At 38.4% G+C, this 24921-nt stretch overlaps 1 protein-coding gene across 1 annotated transcript; it reads right to left on the bottom strand.

Moving 5' to 3' along the window:
- Window positions 1-1715: 1715 nt before the first annotated feature.
- Window positions 1716-23972, bottom strand: LOC120429792 (uncharacterized). Its single transcript, XM_039594854.2, has 5 exons — window positions 23690-23972; window positions 18830-18915; window positions 18515-18557; window positions 14609-14711; window positions 1716-2707 (listed from the first exon to the last, which is right to left on the bottom strand). Exons 1-5 carry the CDS (start codon window positions 23745-23747, stop codon window positions 2458-2460), a joined length of 540 nt encoding a protein of 179 aa, XP_039450788.1. The 5' UTR covers window positions 23748-23972; the 3' UTR covers window positions 1716-2457.
- Window positions 23973-24921: the final 949 nt, after the last annotated feature.

The raw sequence follows: 24921 nt of genomic DNA, 5'->3' as shown, positions 1-24921 counted from the left end.
CAAAATAAATGCTGAAAAGTTGTACTTTTCAGCACTGAAATGAATGCTGAAAAGTTGAGCTTTTCAGCACTTGTTTCGAAAAGTAATACTTTTCAAACGGTTAATTGACAAAATACATGAGCATTTGACTTATAATTCCACTCAAAGGGTGTTTTTAGGAATTGAAAAAAAAAAATTGTATGGAACTCGTTGCAAAAATTGATTTTTTCAGCACTTGTCATATTTATCCAACTCGGTGAACCTCGTTGAATAAATGTATGACTCGTGCTGAAAAAATCTTCTTTTTGCAACTTGTTGCATAAACTACTATTTTTTTATATTTTAAACCCCCGCGCTGTCGTGCTTTTTTCCATACAATATTTTTATTTTTAGTTTTGTGTTATGTTCAGAGGATCAAAAAATAGATCTTTTGAGTTATAACCCAGCATGAGCTAAACTTATCTCGTAGCCCTGGATTTTTTTGAAAATTTAAGTATTTTTTTTAAGGTAATTAGAATGGCCGAAAAAATCATTTAATTTCAAAATGGAGAATCGGGTAATATAAAGAGAAAACAAAATCAGAAAAATTTTCGTGAAATGCACCGTTTTTGAGACTTATCTGGTTTGCTTTTATTGGTAATGTTTTGCAGTGTTTCTGGTATTTTTTAGAAGCTGCCCAAGACTGAAAATATTTTTTTTTTTGCAATTTCCCTGTGAAACTGTCATTTTTTCCTGTCCTTCGGGAGAAACAATGCAACAAGTTGCAAAAAGGGGATTTTTTCAGCTCGAGTCGTACATTTATCAAACGAGGTTCACCGAGTTGGATAAATACGAAGAGTGCTGAAAAAATCAAGTTTTGCAACGAGTTCCATACAACATTTTTTGCAATTCCAAAAAATACACACTGAGTGAAATTTCATGTCCAATTATCATGTATTTTGTCAATAAATCGTTTGAATCAAAAAAAAAAAAAAATTGAAAAGTGTTACTTTTCGAAACAAGTGCTAAAAAGTTCAACTATTCAGCACCCATTTGAGTGCTGAAAAGTAGTACTTTTCAGCATTTATTTTGAAAAGTGTTGCTATTCGATTCTGTTATTTTTGGTACAGAAAAGTAGGCTATTTCGTCGTGCAAGAATGACAGGAAAAGTAAGTAGTTTCACGACGGAATTGCAAAAATAGTATTTTTAGCACTGATTTTGGTGCTGAAAAGTTGAACTTTTCAGCACTATTTTGTTTTGTATCATCTGAAGGATAAGCATGTAATTCCATTATACTCTGAGTACTGTAATAATCTGGAAATTAAAGTCAATTTCTAATAATTTTGAAAAAAATGTGAAGGCTGATAATTAAAGATATAAGAAGACTTTTGTTTCCTGAATTTTATAACATTTTTGTTACGAATGATTATTTTGAGCTGATTCGCTTTTTGAAGAATGTTGATCTCTTATTCAAATTTTCCATTTTTTATCATGTTTTACATCAAACCAAGGAAAACCCAAAATTAACAAGTTTTAAATCGCTTTTGTTCACTGTAACTTGTTGCTTCAATGAAGCTCACATTGTAGCAAGTGTGTAAAAACATGTATCAATTTCAATTAAATGGTCCGCACGCGTCCAGTTCATTCGCAAGCTTCTGCTGCTTCCACCATTTAATTTTAGGGGTCTTTCTTCCCTTTCCGCCTCGACCGGTAGATGGATTTCTTTCCCTCTCAATGAAAAAAAGCACGAGCCAGCTTATTTTTCTTCTTTTCTTTCTTCTCTAAACTAGATATCTTTATTCACGGTTCTGCTTTTGTTATCATTTAATTTCTAGGCATTAAACTTAAATTGGCATTGTTAAACTACGAATCAGTACACACACAATAAATTAGTTTTGGAAATTCTCGTTCTCCAATTTTGTTGCTGTTGGATTGTTGGCCACTGTTGAAAGTTTCCATCCATCGATTTGCTGAGCATTGTGACACGAAATGGAAGCAAAAAAACCAAAAATGACTGAAAAAGAGTGAAATTAAGCAGCTCGGCCACGAGATATCGGTAATTTGCGCGCATAATTTCACACTGCCGTTTCCTGCGCGCGTGTCCCATTTTCATCTTGATTTATTTTGACTTCTTCTCTTTTGTTATCTTGTGACGGCGGCGGCGATGAAGGCGGATCGTGTGGAGAGGTGGAATAATAGAAAATCGCGACTATTTCTACTTATAAATTATTGTTTTTTTTATGATTTTGAGCTTTTCTCCTCTTTTCTTTGTTCTTGTGCGATTTCGAAAAATGTGCTTCTCAGTGGGACCAATTAATTGCCCCGTCGTTTCACATTTCCGGACTGGATCTTCTTCTGGACAGGAATGGCGGGGATCGTATAATTTTAGTTCGATTTAGTTTCTTTTGTTATGTTTCTCCGATCTTTTACAGGTGGCTAAAGTGCCAGCTGACGACGTGTCGATGATAATTTTTCGCTTGCCGGAAATCGGATTCTCCTTAGTTCTTGGGCTTTTGCGTCGTCGTCGGTGCCTTCCACTTGCCGTCATCCCGTTGGTTCGACGAGGTGTCTGCCTGCTTTGGCTGCTGCTGGTCGTTCTGGTTGTCCTGGCGGTGGGTCGTTACCTTGCCGTCCTTGTCCACAAAGTGCGTGGTCTGGGTCACGTGGCCGTTGTTGTTGCTGAACGAGGTGAAGGTGCTCTGGACCACCGGGCCGTCCTCGTCGAAGCGGTTGTGCAGGTTGCCACCACTGGAAAATAAGGAATTTGAAAAAAAAAAAACATAATTACTAGGGTTTGTGTTTAAAAAAAAAATCAAGTGGGATTTGAAGCTTCAAATCAAAATCAAACCATCCACATTAACGACCCCCGGGTCTTTTGTGGTCTCTATTGCAAGTTTCTGCTCGAACCTAGGAGTCCGAAGGCTTGAATGGGGAGAGCACCCAAACCTCTTTCTACTCCAAGGAACCTTCCACCCCAGTGTTTGAACTGACGACATTTGGATTGCGAGTCCAACCGCCGCCAGCGATTCCACCGGAGTAGGCTTGGTTTGGTGTGTTGAACTTTGAAAAATATTTGCAACGGCCCTAATTTATTTTAAAATTTATATGGATGATACAAATAAACGTATTTGTCTATCCCATTTATGATTTTAAAGTTCAGTGATTTTTCGCGCTAAAAAATGCAAATTTTCACGGGGATCACTATCCGAAACACAACATTTCACGGAAATTTCACAGATCTTGTAAAATTATATAATGACCTATAAAACATTTTGTTCTTCAATCGGAAAGATTATTATATATTAAGCAACCAAGTTAAGTGATTTTTCAAGCTCAAAGTTTCCGGTTTTCACGTCGACCAACAAATCAAATCATCACATTTCATGGTAATTTCACAGAACTTAGAAACAAATACTGAAAAATCGCCTGATTTTAAAGTCTCTTTTTTTACTCAACTTTTTGATATCTTATGGTTTTTGTCAGCACATTGAACACTTCATTTTCAGTTTGAAAAAATAGTTCACATGAAAAAACGGTTTGACAAAATGTACATGGAATTTTCAATATTATTAAACATTATTTTAAATGAACTAAAAGGGATAGTAAATGCACGAAATAGTAGTTTATGCAACAAGTTGCAAAAAGAAGATTTTTTCAGCACGAGTCGTACATTTATCCAACGAGGTTCACCGAGTTGGATAAATACGAAGAGTGCTGAAAAAATCAAGTTTTGCAACGAGTTCCATACAACATTTTTTGCAATTCCGAAAAACACCCATTGAGTGAAATTTTAAGTCAAATTTTCATGTATTTTGTCAATAAATTGTTTAAATCAAAAAAATGTTGAAAAGTGTTACTTTTCGAAACAAGTGCTGAAAAGTTCAACTTTTCAGCACTCATTTCAGTGCTGAAAAGTAGAACTTTTCAGCATTTATTTTGAAAAGTGTTGCTATTTGATTCTGTTATTTTTGGTACAGAAAAGTAGGCTATTTCGTCGTTCAAGAATGACAGGAAAAGTAAGTAGTTTCACGACGGAATTGCAAAAATGCATTTGTTTTGAGTTGGTTGCACTTCTTTTTACCACTAAACATATCAAAGAGTTATAAAAAATTGTTTTGTCTCTAAAAATATTTTATTTTAACTATATATCAAATTTAAATTTTTATTTTCATTTTAAGTCAAAAGTATGCATAACAGCTATAATAATGTTTCTACTGACATGCTGTTGTGAAGAAAAAAAACCCCTTACCAATGGAAAATATTCCTAGCATAAATTGAAATCCTTTCAAGGTCACCCCGGTTTACGGTACCAAAATTTTAAGAATGGACAATTTGTCATCAAAGTTTGTAAATTCTAATTGCACCTGATTCTGAGGAACTGTTTGTGTACAAAAATTGATGAAAGTATACAAATCGACGTCGTCGTGTTATCTTGTCGCACCCGCCATTTTGACGTTCCGAGAAAAACGCGTTTTAATGTTTAACCTTGAATAAACAAAAACGAGAGCACGCAATAACAAACACGTTATGTTTGGCTGACCATTCTGTGCATTGTCCCGAAGTTTGGTTGAAGTTGGTTGCTGGTGTCCCGAGTTATACAGTATTTGTTCGGTAACTGGGCTGAGAACGTAGCCCAGTCACCGAATGCTGCTCGCTAACTGGGCTGAACGAAAAATAACGAGGGGAACACCGATGCATAATATTTTCCTGATGAAATATAAAAATAAAAGTGAATCAAATTTATTTACGATGTTTACTTTTCATATTTCTTTAATTGTGACTTGAAATTAAATAAAAGTTTGAAAAAAGTTTTTATTATTTATTGAAAATGTTAACCATTAACCCTCGGTCCATTAACCCCTCGGTCATTTCGGTTTGTTTTGGTTTTTTGACGTTTTTCTGCTTTTTAACTGGGCTACGGCCCAGTTATCGAGCGCCCAGTTAAAAAGCAGCCCAGTTAAACAACGCCCAGTTACCGAACAACTACTGTAATTACAAATGTTTAAGGTAGTCTAGCTTGTACGTGCGTCAAACGCATCCTGACCTGAAATCCCTTTGGCCTTTTGTCGCACTTACATCAATTTTCAGGGAGTGACAAGATAGCACGACAAGATTGAAACTACTTTTATATGAAAAGTGACAAAAATTTTCGGAGCTTTTTTGGTTTTCATTGAATATTTTAGGATTGAAATCAAATTTTGGGGATCTGTGAAGGTTAAAAGATGTGGCATTGTGAGATGCACAAAATGGTTTTCTTAACTAAATTTGGCCCAAAATGCACGCACGACAAGTTAGCACGACGGCGACGAAATGATGAAATTTATGAATTTATTTAAATAATTTGGTGTAAACACATGTTTACTGTTATCTGAATGTTTAAATTATTATTATTTTTTCGAAAACACAGTAAATAACTCATGTTTCAAGAAGCCTTAAGCATTCAACGTTTACTTCAAAACTAAATTTTTCCACGTTTATCACTTCTAATCAGCTCATCTTCATCGTCACCCTCATCAAGATCTTGCTCACGATAAAGGAAATCCTTGCTTGCCAAGAATGTTGCATCCCATTTCAAACGACTCAGCGAACTGATCCCATCAAATTGAATCAGCCCGGCAGAATTAACCCGTAATTGCCAACAGTCATGTTCCTTTGAGAGTGTCGGCGCTGGCGCTAGCGACGCTTAGCAATGATGTCTGGGGGAGAATCAATAGGTTTAAGGCTGGGATGGTGAACTTAATTCGCTTTATATTTCTTCTTGAGGACTTGAAGATCTCTTGGATATCCGATCGTCAGCAGTTTTAGAATGCAGTTTGCAAGCACGGTGTGTTTTAAGATATGTTTCTTTTTCACCTAAATTTGATGATATTTGATTTTACAGGATAATAGATTTCCTTAAAATTATTCTAGGATAAAACTTGTATCTAGAAATTGTACGATTAAGGAATTTAAAATGGATTTTCAAATGTTCAACCCCACCAAGCCCAGCTTTTCCAGACCAAAAGTCAGCCCTAATTAGGACCATGTTCGCGGTGGAGCCTCTATTCCAGCCAAAGAAAGAGTGTTTATAGTCCCTCCCCTCCCTCAAGAGACCACGCAAGGAAAATATGCCAGAGTATAAAAATAAACATCTCAGTTGATAGCATTTCCAAGATAATTTCTTATTTCCCCCGGTGGAGCCGAGGAGATTTTCCCCCTCCACACGCTGGATGGCGCTTTGTGCAATGATGATGGTATGCTTTTATTTTTACTTCCAATGAACCGAGAGCACGGCGACCCCCTTAAGCCCCCCACGTGCACTTGCGGATTATGTTTGCCCAAGGGTAAAATTGCGATCAACCTGTGGATGCTGTGGAGGACCACTGCTAAAAAAATATTTTTAAGATTGATTATTTTTCAAAAAAATCATAAAAAATTACTAATTATTTTGTAGTTATACATTTAATTTTTTTAGGAAGATTATTTAGATTTTTTTATAGGTGAACTCTCCCCCTCAAACATGGAGCCGGAAAGCTCCAAGATACACGTGTGGCCTCAAAGTGGAGAAGATCACTGCTCCACCAGAGCGTCGAACAAGGCCGCCGCGAAGTTGCAGCATCCGCTGGCCTGGCATGACTTGCTTAAGAAGCAGCAGCAGCAGCACAATGCTGTGATAAATTCTGTAAACTCGAATTAAGATATACGCTGCGCGATAGAATAGCGGTCTTTAGCGCGAGTGGATTTCTTTTTTTCCTTTCTTTCTTTATCTTTTTCAAAGAGTTTATTTCCTTACTTCAGTGTTGTTATATTTTTTCCGGGACTTTAAATAAGAGTAAGAGGGCCACACCAGCTGAGGGCAGAGAAATTGATAGGCTTTTGCATCATTACGCTATTTAGCTGCTCTCGTTGCATTGAACGTACGATGAATCTCGAAGGTCTGGGTGAGGTTGAATCTACTACCGCGTGGATTTTACCATGTTTGGAGCGTAAAAAGATTTTCCCCTAATGAGGTCGATTCATTGCTTCGCCAAGTTTGATAACAATAACAGTGACATGTAAGCAGTAATTATAAATTACAACTTTCAAAACATAAGACATAAATAGCTAGATTGTTTTTTAAGTACGATAGAACGGGGCAAAGGTACGCACAGCCATTTTGATACTATGTATTTTTCCTAAAAAGCTCATGTTCGGATTTTCGACTTGTTTGTTTGAGTATGTTACGGAATGTTTTCACTTTTTGGCCATTTATTTGATGTTTGAAAAATAAAGTCTTTTATACTTAGGTTCACGAAATCTTTGTAACCTTATAACCAGTACAGTATTAAGCCAAGCCTAACAAATTGCTAATCATTGAAAAAAAAAATTAAATTCCTCTTCTCCTTATTTTTTACAATCTGTGTTCCTAAAAAAAATGCGGGCAAGAAAATCCATACATTTTTGTACAGAGAATCCTCTTTTTACGCGGTGGCGTTACGCTTTTTACTTCATAGATTTCTCTAAAACCATACAATATTTTTGGAAGCTCCAAAAAGCTTTTTGTAGATCTGAACAAAATCTACAAATTGCTTTTAAAAGATTGCAAAACTGTTGCGTCGTTCCAGAGAAATCGACAAATAAGAAAAACGTAACGCACCGCGTAAAAAGAGGTTCCTCTGTATTCTTTTCTTCAATTTTTTTTGATAATTTTGATTCAAAATCACTAAAAAATAGAATTTTAGTCAAAATCGGACCAAAAATAGTAGTTTATGCAACAAGTTGCATAATGAGGATTTTTTCAGCACGAGTCGTACATTTATCTAACGAGGTTTACCGAGTTAGATAAATACGACGAGTGATGAAAAATCAAGTTTTGCAACGAGTTCCATACAACGTTTTTTGCAATTCCGAAACCTTTGGACAGAATTATAGGACAAATGTCCTTGCATTGAGTCAATGAATCGTTCAAATCAAAAAAATGTTGAAAAGTATAACTTTTCCTAACAAGTGCTGAAAAGTTCAACTTTTCAGCATCCATTTCAGTGCTGAAAAGAAGAACTTTTCAGCATTTGTTTTGAAATGGGTTACTATTCGATTCTGTTATTTTTGGTTCAGAAAAGTAGGCTGTTTCGTCGTTCAAGAATGACAGGAAAAGTAAGTAGTTTCACGACGGAATTGCAAAAATATAATTTATGCAAAAATAGTAAGTGTTTTAACCAATATAATGAAACTTAATTGTTTAAATAAGTCAACTAACGGTAATTTTATCTTTATTTGGGGTTAAATACAACCCCCAATTGAAAATTAAATAAGGGATATTCGCCCCAGATGACGGTACCATTGCAGATGCATTTTTAACGACAGAACAGAATTCCAAAACAATATCGGAATTCGTTATATTAACACCTTAACTTCCAAGCTCAACGAAATTGGAATGTTTCCATACTAATTTCCTCTTTTTTAGCTTCTTGAAGGTTTAGGTGTTAATGGAATATAAAGCACCATGCGTCTTCAGCAAACTGTACTTGGCTCTCATTTCGATGGAGAAGCATGTTACTTTGAGTTCGATTTATGTACTGAAATCCGGTAATTTTGTTTAAATCATAATTCAAAATCCCGTTGATATTCACCACATTTGGATATGTTCCGTAACCCATCCTGAAAAATCATACAAAAATATTTTCATTGGTGAGACCGCGACCTTCAAATCAGCGAATTAATTGAGGCGAGCTTAAATTGATTCATTTAGAATCATTGTCATCCGAGCATTCGTTGGTGAAGGTTGTCTGAATCAACATGACTCGTCGCGTCCCGGCGCAAAACGCCGGCAATATCGCCCTACCTGCGGCTCAAGCAGGCAAAAAAGTGGGAATTTCCAAAAGGAAGGTTGAGGCCTCAACTGATGGCCAAAAACCGGGAATTTCCAAAAGGAAGGTGCTTTTGGAAGTGACATCGAACAGCAAAAAGACGAAAAAGAGCGACGGTACTGTACCGATGGACGAGGAGGAGGAGAACTCTTCGTCGCACGAGGAGCAGCTATTGAAGAACAACAAGTTTGCTGGACTGCCTGACGAGGACCAGGTAGCGGAAGCAAAGGAGAATGAAGTGAAACAGCGAAAGGAGAAACTGCCTCCTTTTTATGTGAGGCAATCAGCAGCAACGATCGACTTTCGTGCGGGGCTGGTTGAACTCATCAAGTCTGGGAAAGTCCAAGGCAACATTCGTCTGTGTCAGGACGGATTTAACGTGCTGGTGCAATCCAGGCAGCACTATCAACTGGTCAAGGATTACTTGACCGAAAACGAGGCGGAGTACTTTACCCATGATGTCGTCATGGATAAGCCGTTCAAAATCGTCGTCAGAGGTCTGTACGACATGCCAGTGGAGGAATTAGCTGCCGAGCTAAAAGTTTTGAAACTGGATGTGTTGGCCGTGCACAAAATGAGCCGACGCAACAAAGACATCAAGTACCGTGACCAGCTCTACCTGCTGCATTTGGCTAAGGGATCGACGACGCTTCCTGAGCTGAAGGCAATTCGAGCGGTTTTCAACATTATCGTGTCGTGGGAGCGATACCGACCAGTGCATCGTGACGTCACACAATGCTTCAACTGCCTGGGCTTCGGGCACGGAGGTAAGAACTGCCACCTGAAGCGTCGTTGCGCCAAATGTGGTACTGATGCGCACATCACATCCCAGTGCATCCAAGATTCGCTGGTGAAGTGCCTCAACTGCAACGGTGAGCACTCGTCAACCGACCGAAAGTGCCCCAAGAGAGCTGAGTTCGTGAAAATTCGGCAGCAAGCATCGACGAAGAATCAGCCTCAGCGTCGTAGAACTCCTCCAGCCCTGGTGGAGCAAAATTTTCCACCTCTTCAACCGCGACGCCAGGTCCCGAACTTGGCACCGTTGCCGTTGGATCCCAGGAAGAGAGCTGAGATGAATCACCCACGGCCGGGTTCCAGCCAAGAGCCGAGACCGCCACCACCGGGCTTCAGCCAGGAGCCAAGACCAACCCAAGAACCAGCAGTTGAGGAAAATGGTAATGATCTTTACACCTCAACCGAACTCCTCAATATTTTCAAACAGATGTCCGCTGCACTGCGTGGATGCAAAACCAAGACCCAGCAGATTGAAGTGCTGACCTCGTTCGTCATCCAGTATGGATCGTAGGTCCCTCAAGCTGCTGAATTGGAACGCTTGCTCCATTAGGAGGAAGAACTTAGAGCTGGTGGATTTTCTTCGCGAGAAGGAGATCGACGTAGCTGCCATCACGGAAACTCATCTGAAGCCCGGTGAAAAAGTTTATCTGCAAAACTACAAGATCGCGACGCAGCTCGATAGGACCGCCTCTGGAGGAGGAGGTGTGCTTGTCGCTGTTCATCGTGATCTCAAGCCACGCCGGCTGCCACACTTCAAGCTGGACATCATCGAGGCCGTTGGGGTGGAAATTCCCACTTCTGTTGGCCCAGTTCTCTTCATTGCTGCATACTGCCCACGTCAGGTGAATTCCAGAGATGGTTCAGCAGCAAAACTGAAGGGCGATATCCAGAAGCTGACACGGCGGAGCGCAAAGTACATCATTGCTGGTGACCTCAACGCGAAGCATGAAGTTTGGGGCAACAGCAGGAGGAATCGGAACGGAGTGATTCTGCACAACGATCTGCAAAACGGATACTACAACGTTGTGAGTCCGGATCGTCCAACGAGGGTGGCTCGGTCTGGGAATCACTCAATCATCGACTTCTTCATTACCAATATGGCTGAGAACGTGGCTCATCCTGAGGTGTTTGAAGAGTTGAGTTCTGATCACTATCCGGTGGTTGTGGAGGTTGGAGCTTCCGTTACTCCGCAGCGGCAACCAACCCGGAAAGATTACCACAACGTTGACTGGCAGCAGTTTCAGCAAGTGGTAGACAGCAACATCGACTATGATCAACACCCGGAAACTTCTGCTGATATTGATCGTTCGCTGGAGGTGATCCAGCAGGCTATCAACCAAGCAGAGGCTGCCAACGTTCGGGAGGTTCCTGTTAATTTTAAGGTAACTGATATTGACGTAGATACTAAACACTTGATTAGACTTAGGAATGTTTATAGGAGACAATATCAACGGACTGGGGACTATGACAAATAGATTTCAGTGAACAATTTGAACAAAATCATACAAGACCGACTTGACAATATCAGAAATCAAGAATTTTCAAAACATGTAAGCCAGCTTGGGAATTATTCAAAACCATTTTGGAAACTTTCAAAAGTTCTTAAAAAAAACCAAAGCCTATTCCTCCTCTGATTGTTGAGGATTCTCCTTTGATTACATCCGAGGAAAAGGCAAATGCACTTGGGCTTCATTTTGTTAGTTCACATAATCTTGGCGCTTCCATGACCAGCCGTAAAGAAACATCAGTAGCCAATAGTATTTCAACAATCAATGACTCTACCTTTGAATTTCCTGCAGATTCCCATGTTTCTGGTGAGGAAGTCAAAGTTGCAGTTAAACAAATGAAAAATATGAAAGCTCCAGGCTTTGATAACATTTTTAATCTAGTGTTGAAAAAACAGAGTGATCAGTTCTTTCAACATCTAGCCAATATTTTCAATAAATGTTTGCAACTTGGTTACTTCCCCACCAATAGGAAACTGGGCAAAGTCATACCAATTTTGAAGCCTCAAAAAGATCCAACATCGCCAACAAGTTATCGTCCCATTAGTCTTTTGAGTAGTCTGTCCAAACTCTTTGAGAAGGTCATCTATTCAAGGCTTTTGGATTTTACCAACGATAATAATATAATTTTGAACGAGCAGTTTGGCTTCCGAAAGGGGCATAATACTGCTCATCAGCTTACGAGAGTAACTAAAATCATCAAGCAGAACAAGCTTGAGTCTAAATCAACTGCTATGGCTTTGTTGGATGTTGAGAAGGCTTTTGACAATGTTTGGCATGATGGTTTGATACATAAACTGTATTTATACGGTTTTCCAATGTATCTTATCAAAATTATCCAGCACTATCTTTCGGAGAGATCGTTCAAGGTTTTTCTGAATGGGATTGCTTCTGGATTATTCAACATTGATGCTGGGGTTCCCCAAGGAAGTATTCTTGGCCCACTTCTGTACAATATTTTTACATCTGATTTGCCTACTCTTCCTGGTAATGGTGTGTTGTCACTTTTTGCTGATGACACTGCCGTTATTTATAAGGGTAAAATAACCAGATATTTAGTTGGCCGTCTTCAGAAGGGTCTTGATGTTCTTTCCGAATACTTTGGCGACTGGAAAATTCGCATAAATGCAGCCAAAACTCAAACCATCATTTTTCCACTTTCCAAATCGGCCCGATTTGTCCCAAAGGATGATGTTTTGATTAAAATGAATGATGTTTCAATACCCTGGTCAAAGGAAGTTGTCTATTTAGGTCTCATACTTGACTCGAAACTATTGTTTCGGCAGCATGTAGATAAAATATTGTACAAGTGCAGCATTCTCATCAGGTGTTTGTATCCTTTAATTAACAGAAAATCAAAGCTTTCTTTGAAAAATAAGCTAGCAGTTTACAAACAAATAATTTATCCCGTTATTGAGTATGCAGTACCTGTTTGGGAGTGTTGCGCTAGAACTCATAAATTGAAGCTCCAGCGTGTCCAAAACAAGGTACTCAAAATGGTTTTGAATGTTCCTGGCTGGACAAGATCACGTGAGGTTCATGAATTAGCAGAAGTTAAAATGTTGGATCAGAAGATTCAAGAAAAATGTTTGAAATTCAGGGAAAAATGTGCTATATCTGAATACCCCTTGATTCAAGGATTGGTTTAGTTTATTTTAAGTTTAAGTTAGTTTTAGGTTAGGTTATGTTTTCTTAACATTTTTTTTTCCTCATTGTACCTAGTGTTACAAAAATGATAAATCATATACTTTTAAAGTTATAAAAATGAACAGTGTTTAAATCACGAAAAGCAAAATAAAGCTGAAGAGCCACAGCTGACCACTTATTATGTAAACCAAATGTAATTATTATAAGAAAGATTCAATAAAGTATATTTAATTCAAAAAAAAAAAAAAAAAAAGATTCATTTAGAAAAAGAACAAAAATAACTGTAAAACGAAGTCGTTTTTCGTTGTTCAACTATAAAAAATCGGGAGAAATGCTATTGTAGGGGAAATTTAATGTACATCTCATGTTTGCAATAACTCAAATTGGTAATTTTCATTTGTTTCATTTATAACAAAAATTTTCATTTTAATAATTCATGCTTTTTCTTACTCTTTTGGGCTTCGGTAGATATATCTAACAAAATGTTTTTTTTTTCAATTTCTTGCTTTTGAGCCATTTTTATGTAAGCATAAAAAAATCAATGACAGCATTTTTCTGTATTGATAATCTTATCAAGCATGTTTGGGTTCGTTTGAAAATATTATATTTGTTTATGAAATTCCTATTAACAATGTACGTAATTACAAAACAAAATGACTGGTGTATGGTGCATTTTAAAACACTTTTTTTGAGTAAAATGTTGAAACCGTAACTTGTTATTGCCATTTTTAAACAAGGAACATAAACTTTAAAAAATATTTTTTTACAATTCCGTCGTGAAACTACTTACTTTTCCTGTCATTCTTGAACAACGAAATAGCCTACTTTTCTGTACCAAAATAACAGAATCGAATAGCAACACTTTTCAAAATAAATGCTGAAAAGTTCTACTTTTCAGCACTCAAGTGCTCTAAAGTTGAACTTTTCAGCACTTGTTTCGAAGGTAACACTTTTCAATATTTTTTTGATTTAAACGATTTATTGACAAAATACATGAAAATTTGACATTAAATTTCACTCAGTGTGTGTTTTTTGGAATTGCAAAAAATGTTGTATGGAACTCGTTGCAAAACTTGATTTTTTCAGCACTCTTCGTATTTATCCAACTCGGTGAACCTCGTTGGATAAATGTACGACTCGTGCTGAAAAAAACCTCTTTTTCAACTTGTTGCATAAACTACTATTAACGGTTTTATCAGAATATAAAAAAAACAACAATTATTGAAATCAATTTTGAATCTAATGCTTGGTAATTTGACTTGAGTTATTATGTTATAAAGATTAATTGAGTTTTTTAACTGAAATCTAAATTATTTTGTTTTCATACGTATTACAATGCACACCACAGTCAAAATATCCTACCAAAACAGAACACATGCAAATCAGAACTAACGATACAACTGGTTCAATCTGGTTAAAACATGAAACTCGGCAGTTCATTGGCTTGCCTGATTTGCATTTTTTTTTAGTTTGTTGTAGACTTCGATGTAGACTTTTCGATAAAAATTTAATATTCTGCTTCTGCATGGAAATCCCACAAATATTACTTTTTGTCGCAGAGACCAAAAAATGAGTAATCGGTTCGGTCCATCTGTCTTATTTTCCACTCATTCCGAGGTAAACAACTTTGGTGATAATAAAACGAGTTCCTTTTTGTTTGTTTTCAACAAAACGTCGCGTTGATACTTGTTTACTCTTCTGATGTTCTCTCAGAGTCGGGCCCAAATGGATGTGACAAACAGAAAGTGGTTTAACCAGTTTCGACTGTTTGCACGATGGGAAATCCGCCAAGTTTTGAAGAGATGCTAATTTAAGGGTACATCACCTACTAAAAGAGTAAATATTTGCGATTTTAGAAAATTTAGCAGCCCACTTACCCGGTGCTGGTGATGGTGGTCTGGACGCCCTGGAAGTTACCCTGGCCGTTGGCTGGGATCGCCGGGAAGTTCGGGAACGGCAGTTGCGGGAAGCCAAAGTTTACTGTTATTGTGCGCCGGAAAATGCGTGTTGAAATGAGAGGAAAAAAAAAAAAAAACAAACAAATTATTAATGAAAGACATGAAACGGGGAACGAGCAAAATGACGAAGAAGTCAATTAACACCCCGGGATGAAGGCGAGGTGCAATTAAAAGTAGAGCACTTATGTACTTGTTTGCTGGAACATGTGAGGAATTTGTGTTATTAATTAATCAGTATGTTTTCTTTAATGAGAACATAACTGAGTGGGAATCAGCAAAAATGAACAAAAACAGCTAATTGATTTGCTAAAAAATTATAATCTGGTACAACGTCAGTGAAGTTTATTTTGATAATTTCAAATACCTTTATTGAATTTTTTAAAATATTTTTCAAACCCGGGTTAATTCTTCATGTTTGGCAACACTTCATTTTGTTCATATTTAAGCCAATGAAAATTTTATTTAAAACAATTTTTAATACTGGGCGGATTCGTTAACCCGGGCATGGTCTTCGGGTCTATAGGACCCAGTAGCACTATAAAAGTGATTGTAACTTTTGACCAAAAACACCTAGAGATCTGAAATTTTGTGACTTTGTGTAACTTATTAAGACACACATTGTGGCCAAAAATGAACTTCCGGTGGCCACCGGAAGTGCCCGCCAAAAAAAAACTGACACCAATGGTATTCCGGGTCTATAGGACCCAGAATTGTTTTCGGCTGCCAAAATTCGAGATTGAAACCGATTTTGGATGTCTTGACCTCGAATGAAAGGCTAGGATGTCTACTTTCTGAATCCGACCGGCAGAACCAGTTTTGGACACCGTGGCCACCGGGAACCTGCTATAACCAAAAAAAGTCCTTTTTGAGGCCCCTACTTTGAGGAACTGTATCTCCGAAACGATTGCACATAGTAGGTTGCTTCCGGTTGCATTCGACAGATAATAACCTGAATTTGAAGCCCCAGAAAAAATAATTGGTCCATAGTGGCCACCGGTTCCGGTAACCCGGAACTTCCGGAAAACTTGATTTTTGCAGTTATTGACATAAAACCGTCACATGGACCAGTCATTTGAAACGGATTATTTTGCAAATCATTGCAGAAGGATACTACATACTACCCCTGACTGTTTGGTATCGGTTCTGGCCAACTGTGGCCAATCCGGAACCGGTTCCAGGAGTACCCTAAACGATTCCAATAATAGTCACGCTAGAAACCCGTCATGTTGCATATCAAACTTCATGAAATTGAAAGTTATGATCATCTGAGGTCATGTCGATGTCTTCTGACCCACCCTGGTGACTCCGGAACCGGTTACCGGTGGCCACTGAGGGACACTATCGGAATATGCAATGAACCCTATCATCCGACGTATCAAACTTTATGAAATTGAAAGTTATGACCATCTGAGGTCATGCCGATGTCCTCTGACCCAACCTGGCCACTCCAGAAACGGTTACCGGTGGCCACTGAGGGACGCTATCGGAATATGCAATGAACCCTATCATCCGACGTATCCAACTTCATGAAATTGAAAGTTATGACCATCTGAGGTCATGCCGATATCCTCTGACCCAACCTGGCCACTCCAGAAACGGTTACCGGTGGCCACTGAGGGACGCTATCGGAATATGCAATGAACACTATCATCCGACGTATCAAACTTCATGAAATTGAAAGTTATGACCATCTGAGGTCATGCCGATGTCCTCTGACCCAACCTGGTCAATCCGGAACCGGTTACTGGTGACCACTGAGGGACACTATCGGAATATGCAATGAACCCTATCATCCGACGTATCAAACTTCATGAAATTGAAAGTTATGACCATCTGAGGTCATGCCTATGTCTCCTGACCCAACCTGGTCACTCCGGAACCGGCTACCGGTGGCCACTGAGGGACACTATCGGAATATGCAATGAACCCTATCATCCGACGTATCAAACTTAATGAAATTGAAATTTATGACCATCTGAAGTCATGCTGATGTCCTCTGACCCAACCTGGTCACTCCGGAACCGGTTACCGGTGGCCACTGAGGGACACTATCGGAATATGCAATGAACACTATCATCCGACGTATCAAACTTCATGAAATTGAAAGTTATGATCATCTGAGGTCATGCCATAACTTTCAATTTCATGAAGTTTGATACGTCGGATGATAGGGTTCATTGCATATTCCGATAGTGTCCCTCAGTGGTCACCAGTAACCGGTTCCGGATTGACCAGGTTGGGTCAGAGGACATCGGCATGACCTCAGATGGTCATAACTTTCAATTTCATGAAGTTTGATACGTCGGATGATAGGGTTCATTGCATATTCCGATAGTGTCCCTCAGTGGCCACCGGTAACCGGTTTGGGAGTGAACAGGTTGGGTCAGAGGACATCGGCATGACCTCAGATGGTCATAACTTTCAATTTCATGAAGTTTGATACGTCGGATGATAGGGTTCATTGCATATTCCGATAGTGTCTCTCAGTGGCCACCGGTAACCGGTTCCGGAGTCACCAGGGTGGGTCAGAAGACATCGACATGACCTCAGATGATCATAACTTTCAATTTCATGAAGTTTGATATGCAACATGACGGGTTTCTAGCGTGACTATTATTGGAATCGTTTAGGGTACTCCTGGAACCGGTTCCGGATTGGCCACAGTTGGCCAGAACCGATACCAAACAGTCAGGGGTAGTATGTAGTATCCTTCTGCAATGATTTGCAAAATAATCCGTTTCAAATGACTGGTCCATGTGACGGTTTTATGTCAATAACTGCAAAAATCAAGTTTTCCGGAAGTTCCGGGTTACCGGAACCGGTGGCTACTATGGACCAATTATTTTTTCTGGGGCTTAAAATTCAGGTTATTATCTGTCGAATGCAACCGGAAGCAACCTACTATGTGCAATCGTTTCGGAGATACAGTTCCTTAAATTAGGGGCCTCAAAAAGGACTTGTTTCAGTTATAACAGGTTCCCGGTGGCCACGGTGTCCAAAACCGGTTCTGCCGAACAGATTCAGAAAGTAGACATCCTAGCCTTTCATTTGCGGCCAAGACATCCAAAATCGGTTACAATTTCGAATTTTGGCAGCTGAAAACATTTCTGGGTCCTATAGACCCGGAATACCATTCGTGTATGTAGAAAACGAAGACCATGGCCAGGTTAATTACAGAAGAACTGCATTCCAATGAGCGAATCCAAATCCGCTAATTGGACGACTGACAGCTGTCAAAATTACGTGCTCGGTAATCGTCAATGGAGCATTTCCATTCGAGCAGTTTTTGCTTTTTTCTACAATGTATTCCTTATGGGAGAACTGTCATTTCTACCACTCGTATCCGGTGCTCCATTACCGCTGATTAAGGTTGATGCACGAACTGATTTGTTAACCTTTTTTCGGCACCCTCCCCAAACGTCAAACCATACAAAACTGCTGCCAGATCTTTTCCGGGAGAGATCCGAAAAAAAGATCCGGCAGCAATTTGTATAGATTTGACGTTTGCTGAGTTGAAACGTCAACATCAGTTTGACACCTGGTATTGGCGGTTGAGTGACATTCGAAGTAGCGAAATTTGAATCTACGAATTCGCCCACGTCTTATGACAAGGTAGCCAGATACACATTTTTGAGATGAGAATGAGAAAAAAAGTTATTTAAATAGCACTCAAGGCATAGGGTTGTAAATTCTTCAAAAAATTTCTCTCATGAGTTGTTCAAACGCCACAAAACAGCTCAAGGTCGGCTAAGCTTCCCGATCAAAAGAAAAGCAAATATTCAGATTTCAACAGGCTAAAAACAACAATCATTTTAGGCTAATTACCTCCTCCCAGCTGGGCGGCTCTCCTCGTGCGGTGGAAGATTGGCTGAAATGGTAAAAAAAAACAAAAATCAGGGGCAGCAGCAGAAAAAAAATCCCGAAAATTCCACTGGCATCATCATTCATATATCCGTGCCGCGCCGCATAAGTGGGAAATCGCGGAAAGAATCAATTCATAAATGTTGGCCAAAAGAGCTGATAATGCCTCCTGCTGTTTTGGAGCTGGTTCGGTTGTGCCGAACTCCCCGAAAACTGGGGCTTTCGGGGTCTTTGGCCGACATTCACATATGTGGTGAAACGCTCCGTCCAAGTTCTTACCGGCAGGTTGTCGATGTAGGTCAGCGGAGATTTGTAGCCATTTTCGTCGATTTTGTAGAACGCCTTCGGGACGTAGAAGCCAAATTCTGCAAGGAAAGTGAGAAAAAGCAAAAAGGTGAATCGATCTGGCAACACTGGTTGGGGCGGTAACTTGCCAAAAAAAATCAAATTAGCCCTCGAAAATAGGGAAATGACCCTCCAATAGAAACCAGCAATCTTCGAGCGGTCAGTTAATGGGGCTCGCGGCGAAAATTATGATAGTTTACGGATTTAAATCCAAGCCCTGGGCACCGGCGGAAGGAACCGATGATAGGCCCCTGCCTGAACCTCGAAGGATAGGTTTGTGGGAAAAACCAGTTTGAGCGAGCTAACACATGCTAATTGGGATGCTTAAATGGTGCCAAATGATGGTTCGATGAAGGTTTTATTGAAGTTGGGGTGGCGTTTAGAGGTCGTTGATTCGCAGGAAGGGCTTCACGCGTGGAAGCGAAAAGTTGGTCAATAGGTTGTTGTAGGAGAGAGTTTTCAAACGTTTTAAAATTATGATTAAAAATGAGATAGTTATTTGCCAGAGTTGAGTAAACAGCAGTACTTTTATTGCAGATGTCCAACAGAACCAGATGCGCAAATACTCCCTCATCTGACATATTTATAGCATGGAGCTTCCTAGCACCCCATGGAATGACAATCACCACCGCTGAAAGCCATCAACGCTCGAGCACTTGTCGCATAATTTCGTATTCAGTGCTGTTTCCAGCGCGCTTTCAAGTGCACCATCAGAAGATTTGCATACTTTCTTCAGGTTTCATCCACTTTGCAGCTCCGTTTCAGCATGACAGCCATATAAATTATTTCGAAAATCACTCGTTGATGTTCTACATAAACCATAAAACAACCGGACAGTACAGACACGGTAGCATGACGCCAAAGTGCTAAAGCAAAATTTTATCGACTGCTCAAACGATCGTCATTGAATTATGCATGAAACCGTGGATTAGTCCAGTCAGCGTTAAAACGATTTGACCCGTGCGCGAAATCAGTTAAGATTAAGCTCAAACGACGCGTGTAGACGACACCGAACGGAACCAGCAGTTGATTACACTGCAAGGTGTTCAAATTTTGACCAAATTACTCTGAACGAAAAAAAAACAGATGCAAATTTGTGCACAGCTCATCGTCAGAAAATTGGGCTATCATTTCAAATATGCTACACAATCTGGAATAATTTGGCGGTTATTAACGTGTTTTGGTATAATTTTAAGCTGAAAATTATCTAATTTATCATCGACCGGACCGTTGACCACGACGAAGTCTTGTTGTGAGGTCACCGGTTAAATTAGTTGAGGAATACTGTAAATTTCAACATTAATCATGAATTCACAATAGCGTGGTTCACGGATATATGAAAAAGACAAAAGTGTTTAATTTCGAGCGCATCAACCGGAATTTTCAAGCATTAAAATTCCCTACTAACTTCAGGACCATACTGGACATATTGAACCTTAACTAATATGAGCTCATATTTTCAGTCTAGTTTCTCAATCAGAACAAAGTTTCAATTCGTTTTTTAAATTAGTGTTTTCTGCAACTTTACAGGGTTATTTTTCAGAGTGTATCAATGTTTATTTATTCCGTTTAGCGTAAGGGAAACCTGTTTTAAATTGCTGACAATGTTTGAGAAAATTGTAGAGCAGACAATTACAAAAACATATTTTAGCAGGTTTACACAACCTTTTCCCCTGTGGGCCTGATCTGATTTTCCTGAAGCAGTGGCGGCTGGATCTAAAGTTCGATAAAAGTTAGAAAAGTATATTTTTTTTTCATAAAATTATTGTTAAACGATTCTTTTAAAGAAAACTAATAAATAAGCTAGTGATGCAAATAGAATTCATAAATCATTTTTTTCAGGATTTCTAGAAAGAAAAACAAACATAGCATTAAAAAATGTGTTTATTTGATTTAATTTTATTTTGCGTTGTTTAAAACTGTTTTGTTATTTTTAATGTTCCTGATTTTTTGACTCATTTTGAATCAATTATAATTTTAATTTTTTTTTTGCAGCGATTTTTATTTTAAGTATGACTAATTTGCTTTTAATAAGCTTTTTAAAACAATACTTTATCATTGATTGATACCGAGACTCGAACCCGAGACCTTCGTCATATTAAACTGCGCCTTTGCCGTATCGGCCACCGAGGTTCGGTTATTATGTGGTGGTCATTTGTTCATATAAGGCACTCAACGGGATGAACTGTTTTAATGAACGAATGAACACGATTTGTTGTTGTTGTAGCGCGAGAGGTCTTTACTCTCATCAAATAGTACTTTCCTCTCGTTTCTTTTCTTTTTTTCCGCATGAATTTTAACTTTGAGTGTAGTAAACATAGTTAAACTGGAAGAAGTTTAAATCTAGTGTCTTATTGCGCATTTAAGAAAGCAATCCATTTTTTTTTAATTTCAATTTTTTTACGAAATGGGTAATTTTGATATTCTGCGCCATTTTAATAATTGGTTATAAATTGACTTAAAGGATACTTGAATTTGAAAGATTTTTTTTTGAAAAATACAAAGGCATAATCCAAATTATACAATGAATTAGCAACATTTTAATTCAAAAATTGAGTTCAAGTTTACCACTTCAGGCTGCAAATCATTAAAACACGTCTTTTTTCGAATGATCAAAAATGAAAGTCACGAGAAATCGAAAAATTGACCTCGGAAATTACCCCATTTTGCCTAATAAAACGTTGAAGGGAACGTTACCAAAACAAACATTTTTGAAAATAGTTTTAATATGTTAATATAAGACACTTTTTTTTTACAAATAAGCAACAAAACAACTAAAAAATCAAGTAATGTTGCAATAAACGTGGTTTGTGAACCTACCAGGAGCGACCAAAATGTCAAAACTTTTGATTGTTTTTATAAGGCAGGAAAAGGGTGTTCCATTCTGCCCCCAAGTGGATTTTAATTTAACACTTCCACCACCAAGGCTCTAAATGAATTGAAGGTTCCGTTGTTGTTTTATTAACTTCGTAATAGCTCCTGGTAACATTATAAACATTGAACAAACTTTTTTAAACAATCTAACTTTCGAGAAAGCTTATTTAAGAACCTCGAAATAAACAACATTTGCCTGGTTTGGCAATTTACATTTTTGCTCATAATTAAAAAAATACAATGAATTCAAACGTCGTTTTCGGTGTGGTGATGTTATTTGATATCCTTTATAATACCCTTGCCTTACAGTTCGTCTAAATCCATTCTAAAGCCCAAAACCAAGGGTGGTCCCTTCTGCCCCATGGGCCATTCTGCCCCCATGGGCCATTCTGCCCCCCCCCCCCCCTGCCCCTATTCCATTTTTTGAATAAAAATGGCTGAATTTTTTCACTAAATTCACCACTTCACCACACCACTCATCACTTTTTCAATACTCAAAAATATAAAGCGACATATTTTCTATACAAATCAGCCTTTTAAGCTTTTTTTAAATAGTTTTTTGCTGCCATTTTTTAAGAAGAATTTTTCAAAACTTCCAGGCAGTTTATTTTTATTTTTAGTAAGTCGTCAGTCTTGATTTGAAGTTAATATGAAGTGATTAAAACTTATTTTTGAATATTTCAGTGCAAAACTCTCTGGAAAATGATATTTTTCAGTAAACCGCAAATTGCGATCTCTAAAGGATTTATGTGATTTTTTGATGTATAAAACGTTATTCCTGACACACAAATCTATTCTTATCAGACTGATCCTGAAGGTTTTCATGAATTCGCGTTTTTGTTGGGATATGTTATTAAACAGCTCTACCAAGTTAAAAAAAAATGCGAATATGAACTTCGGCCGTTGCAAATATATTTCAAAGCATATTTCGCCCCCTCTCTACCCTACAAAATTAGGGAGCAAAAAAATATGTTTTGAAACCATTAGAATTTTATGTAGATAAAAGTAAAAGCCACTGAAAAAAATTGTCAATACTTTGATATTTTGAAAACAACTGGACTAGTGTAAATTGCATTTTAAAATACTGTTTTCATTCACTTAGTTATTTTTGCTTTTATCTAATATCTATTTTTTAATATAAATAAGTGACTGTATTTTTAAATAATGGCAAACAATTTTTTTTAGCTCAAGGAGGTCATCCTTCGTCTCTTTTTTTGCTTGTCCGGAATGTTAGTACAAATTATCAAGTCAACACAATTAATATTTTTTATGGTTTCGCTTGTCCAGTTCATTACGGCGACTCCACGTTAAACAATGATCACATTTTCTTTATCTACACTTCATCATCTCTTCAAATAGAACAACAACAAGCTATGTTCTTCATTCTGTATAGTCCGCCAATGGCATCACCTTAAAGGCATCCCACCACGATCATCATCCAGCACTTATGGTTGCTCAGAATCTTCCTGGTTGTTTAATCACGTCACGTCCAACTCCACACTAGTCGCTCCATACACTTACACTTACTCGCACACTATAGCCGTTCGTGTTAATTGGTAACCTTCATGGATTTCCCCCCGCTTAAGCTGATGTCACACATTTATTGTAATTCGATAATATTTTTCGAACTTCTTGCGAGCCATCCACAGAAGCACTCGGAAACATCAGAACAGAGTTGCAACCTTGGGGCAGATATCGCTCAAGATCAAGTTCGCCGGTTCACCTCGACGACGATCTTCAGCTGGTTCTTCTGCTGGCCAAGAACGCTCGCAGAATAAACATTAAGAACCGGTATTTCTGGCCGTTGTTTTCGACTGTTTTGATAACTGACCAAAACCAGTTATCGAATCAAACCTTACTCTTGTTTTTTACTTTTGGGTAGATTTATTATGCGATGGCACACCATGCTCGGCGAATTACCTGCACTGACAACGGCGGCCAAACAGGCGACACCAAGAACTGCACCCAGATTCTTCATGATTTCAGGACTGAAGATTTGCGTATTATTCCTGACTGCTTCTTTTAAAAACTAAACACACTCTTGAAACTCCACGAGGTCCACGATCTTCACTCGGCGACGGTCGGTGAATTAATGCGGTGCGAATTTTCGTACATTTAAACTTTATACATTGAACGGGTGGACGGGGAACTGGATGGCGGATTCGCGCGAGAGGAGAGTTGAATGCGCGCAGCAAGAGAGACGATACACGAAGCCAAGAAGCGACGAACCTGTCGAAACGGGCAGGCGCCTGCGCAGGTCGGATGGGCTCACGAACGAACTGATCGAGCGAGCGGGTTGCCGTCGATTGTTCAAGATGTTTTGATTTCGAATACCTATCATGAAGAATTTTGTGTTATAGCTGCAGGAGTTGATTACGACTCTTCATTTTTCAGTGGACAGCTAAGCACAGGTTAATTTTATATTCTTTGGAAATGAGTATTTAATTATGCAGATATTCAAACATTTTTTTTTGTAATGATATGAAAATTTTGAATCTACGGAAGTAATTTTCTTATCGATTTGGCGTCTTATTAAAAATTAGACAGCAAAAAAAGTTTATTTTTCGTGATTCGATTGTCCAAAGTGAAATTTTTCTTAAGCCTGCAAAAATTAAATCTGGACAGAATAATTTTTCCTGCTTTTTTATCTTTTGATAACCAACGTTTGAAATCCCCTATGATGATGGCGTTGGCGTTTTCTAATTCAAGTAAGAATTTTTGTTCTGCATTTTTTATAAGTCTATCTGGCTTATGTAGTTTTATATCGTCATTTTGTACGCGACCTGGGATGATATTAACACTGCCCATCCGCCGGCGATCATAATCAACAGACAGAATTCTTCTTCTACTTTTGATTCTTCGTCGAATGAATACCGTTGGTAAATGACACAGTATAATATTTCTTGTTAAAAATATTGTATTTTTGTTTATTCTTTACAGTAAAAATCAAATCATTTTATTCGTGTATGCCTTAGTTCAACAATTACTCTTGTAGAAATAATTTTTACTGTGCATTGTGCTGTTGTCCAACAAGGGCAGCTAATTTAACCCCGCGGACAATACTTTAAGAGTATCGCGAAGACTTTATGGGGATCGGCTATTGTGCGTCCGTCCATCTTGGACCTGCTGACTTCAGCTGGAAAGTCCAAGTT

The sequence above is a fragment of the Culex pipiens genome, chromosome 2, assembly GCF_016801865.2.
Source record: "Culex pipiens pallens isolate TS chromosome 2, TS_CPP_V2, whole genome shotgun sequence".
Lineage (NCBI taxonomy): Eukaryota > Metazoa > Arthropoda > Insecta > Diptera > Culicidae > Culex > Culex pipiens.
Note: the sequence above shows the minus strand (reverse complement) of the source record. Positions and strands in the feature narration are given on the sequence as shown.

Excerpts from the sequence above, each read along its gene's own strand:
- LOC120429792 (XM_039594854.2), bottom strand. The coding sequence starts at position 23,747 with ATGAAGAATCTGGGTGCAGTTCTTGGTGTCGCCTGTTTGGCCGCCGTT. Across the intron at positions 18,916-23,689 it reads GGCCGCCGTTGTCAGTGCAG|AATTTGGCTTCTACGTCCCG; the intron begins GTAATTCGCCGA and ends CTTTCCTTGCAG. Across the intron at positions 18,558-18,829 it reads CCTACATCGACAACCTGCCG|CCAATCTTCCACCGCACGAG; the intron begins GTAAGAACTTGG and ends TTACCATTTCAG.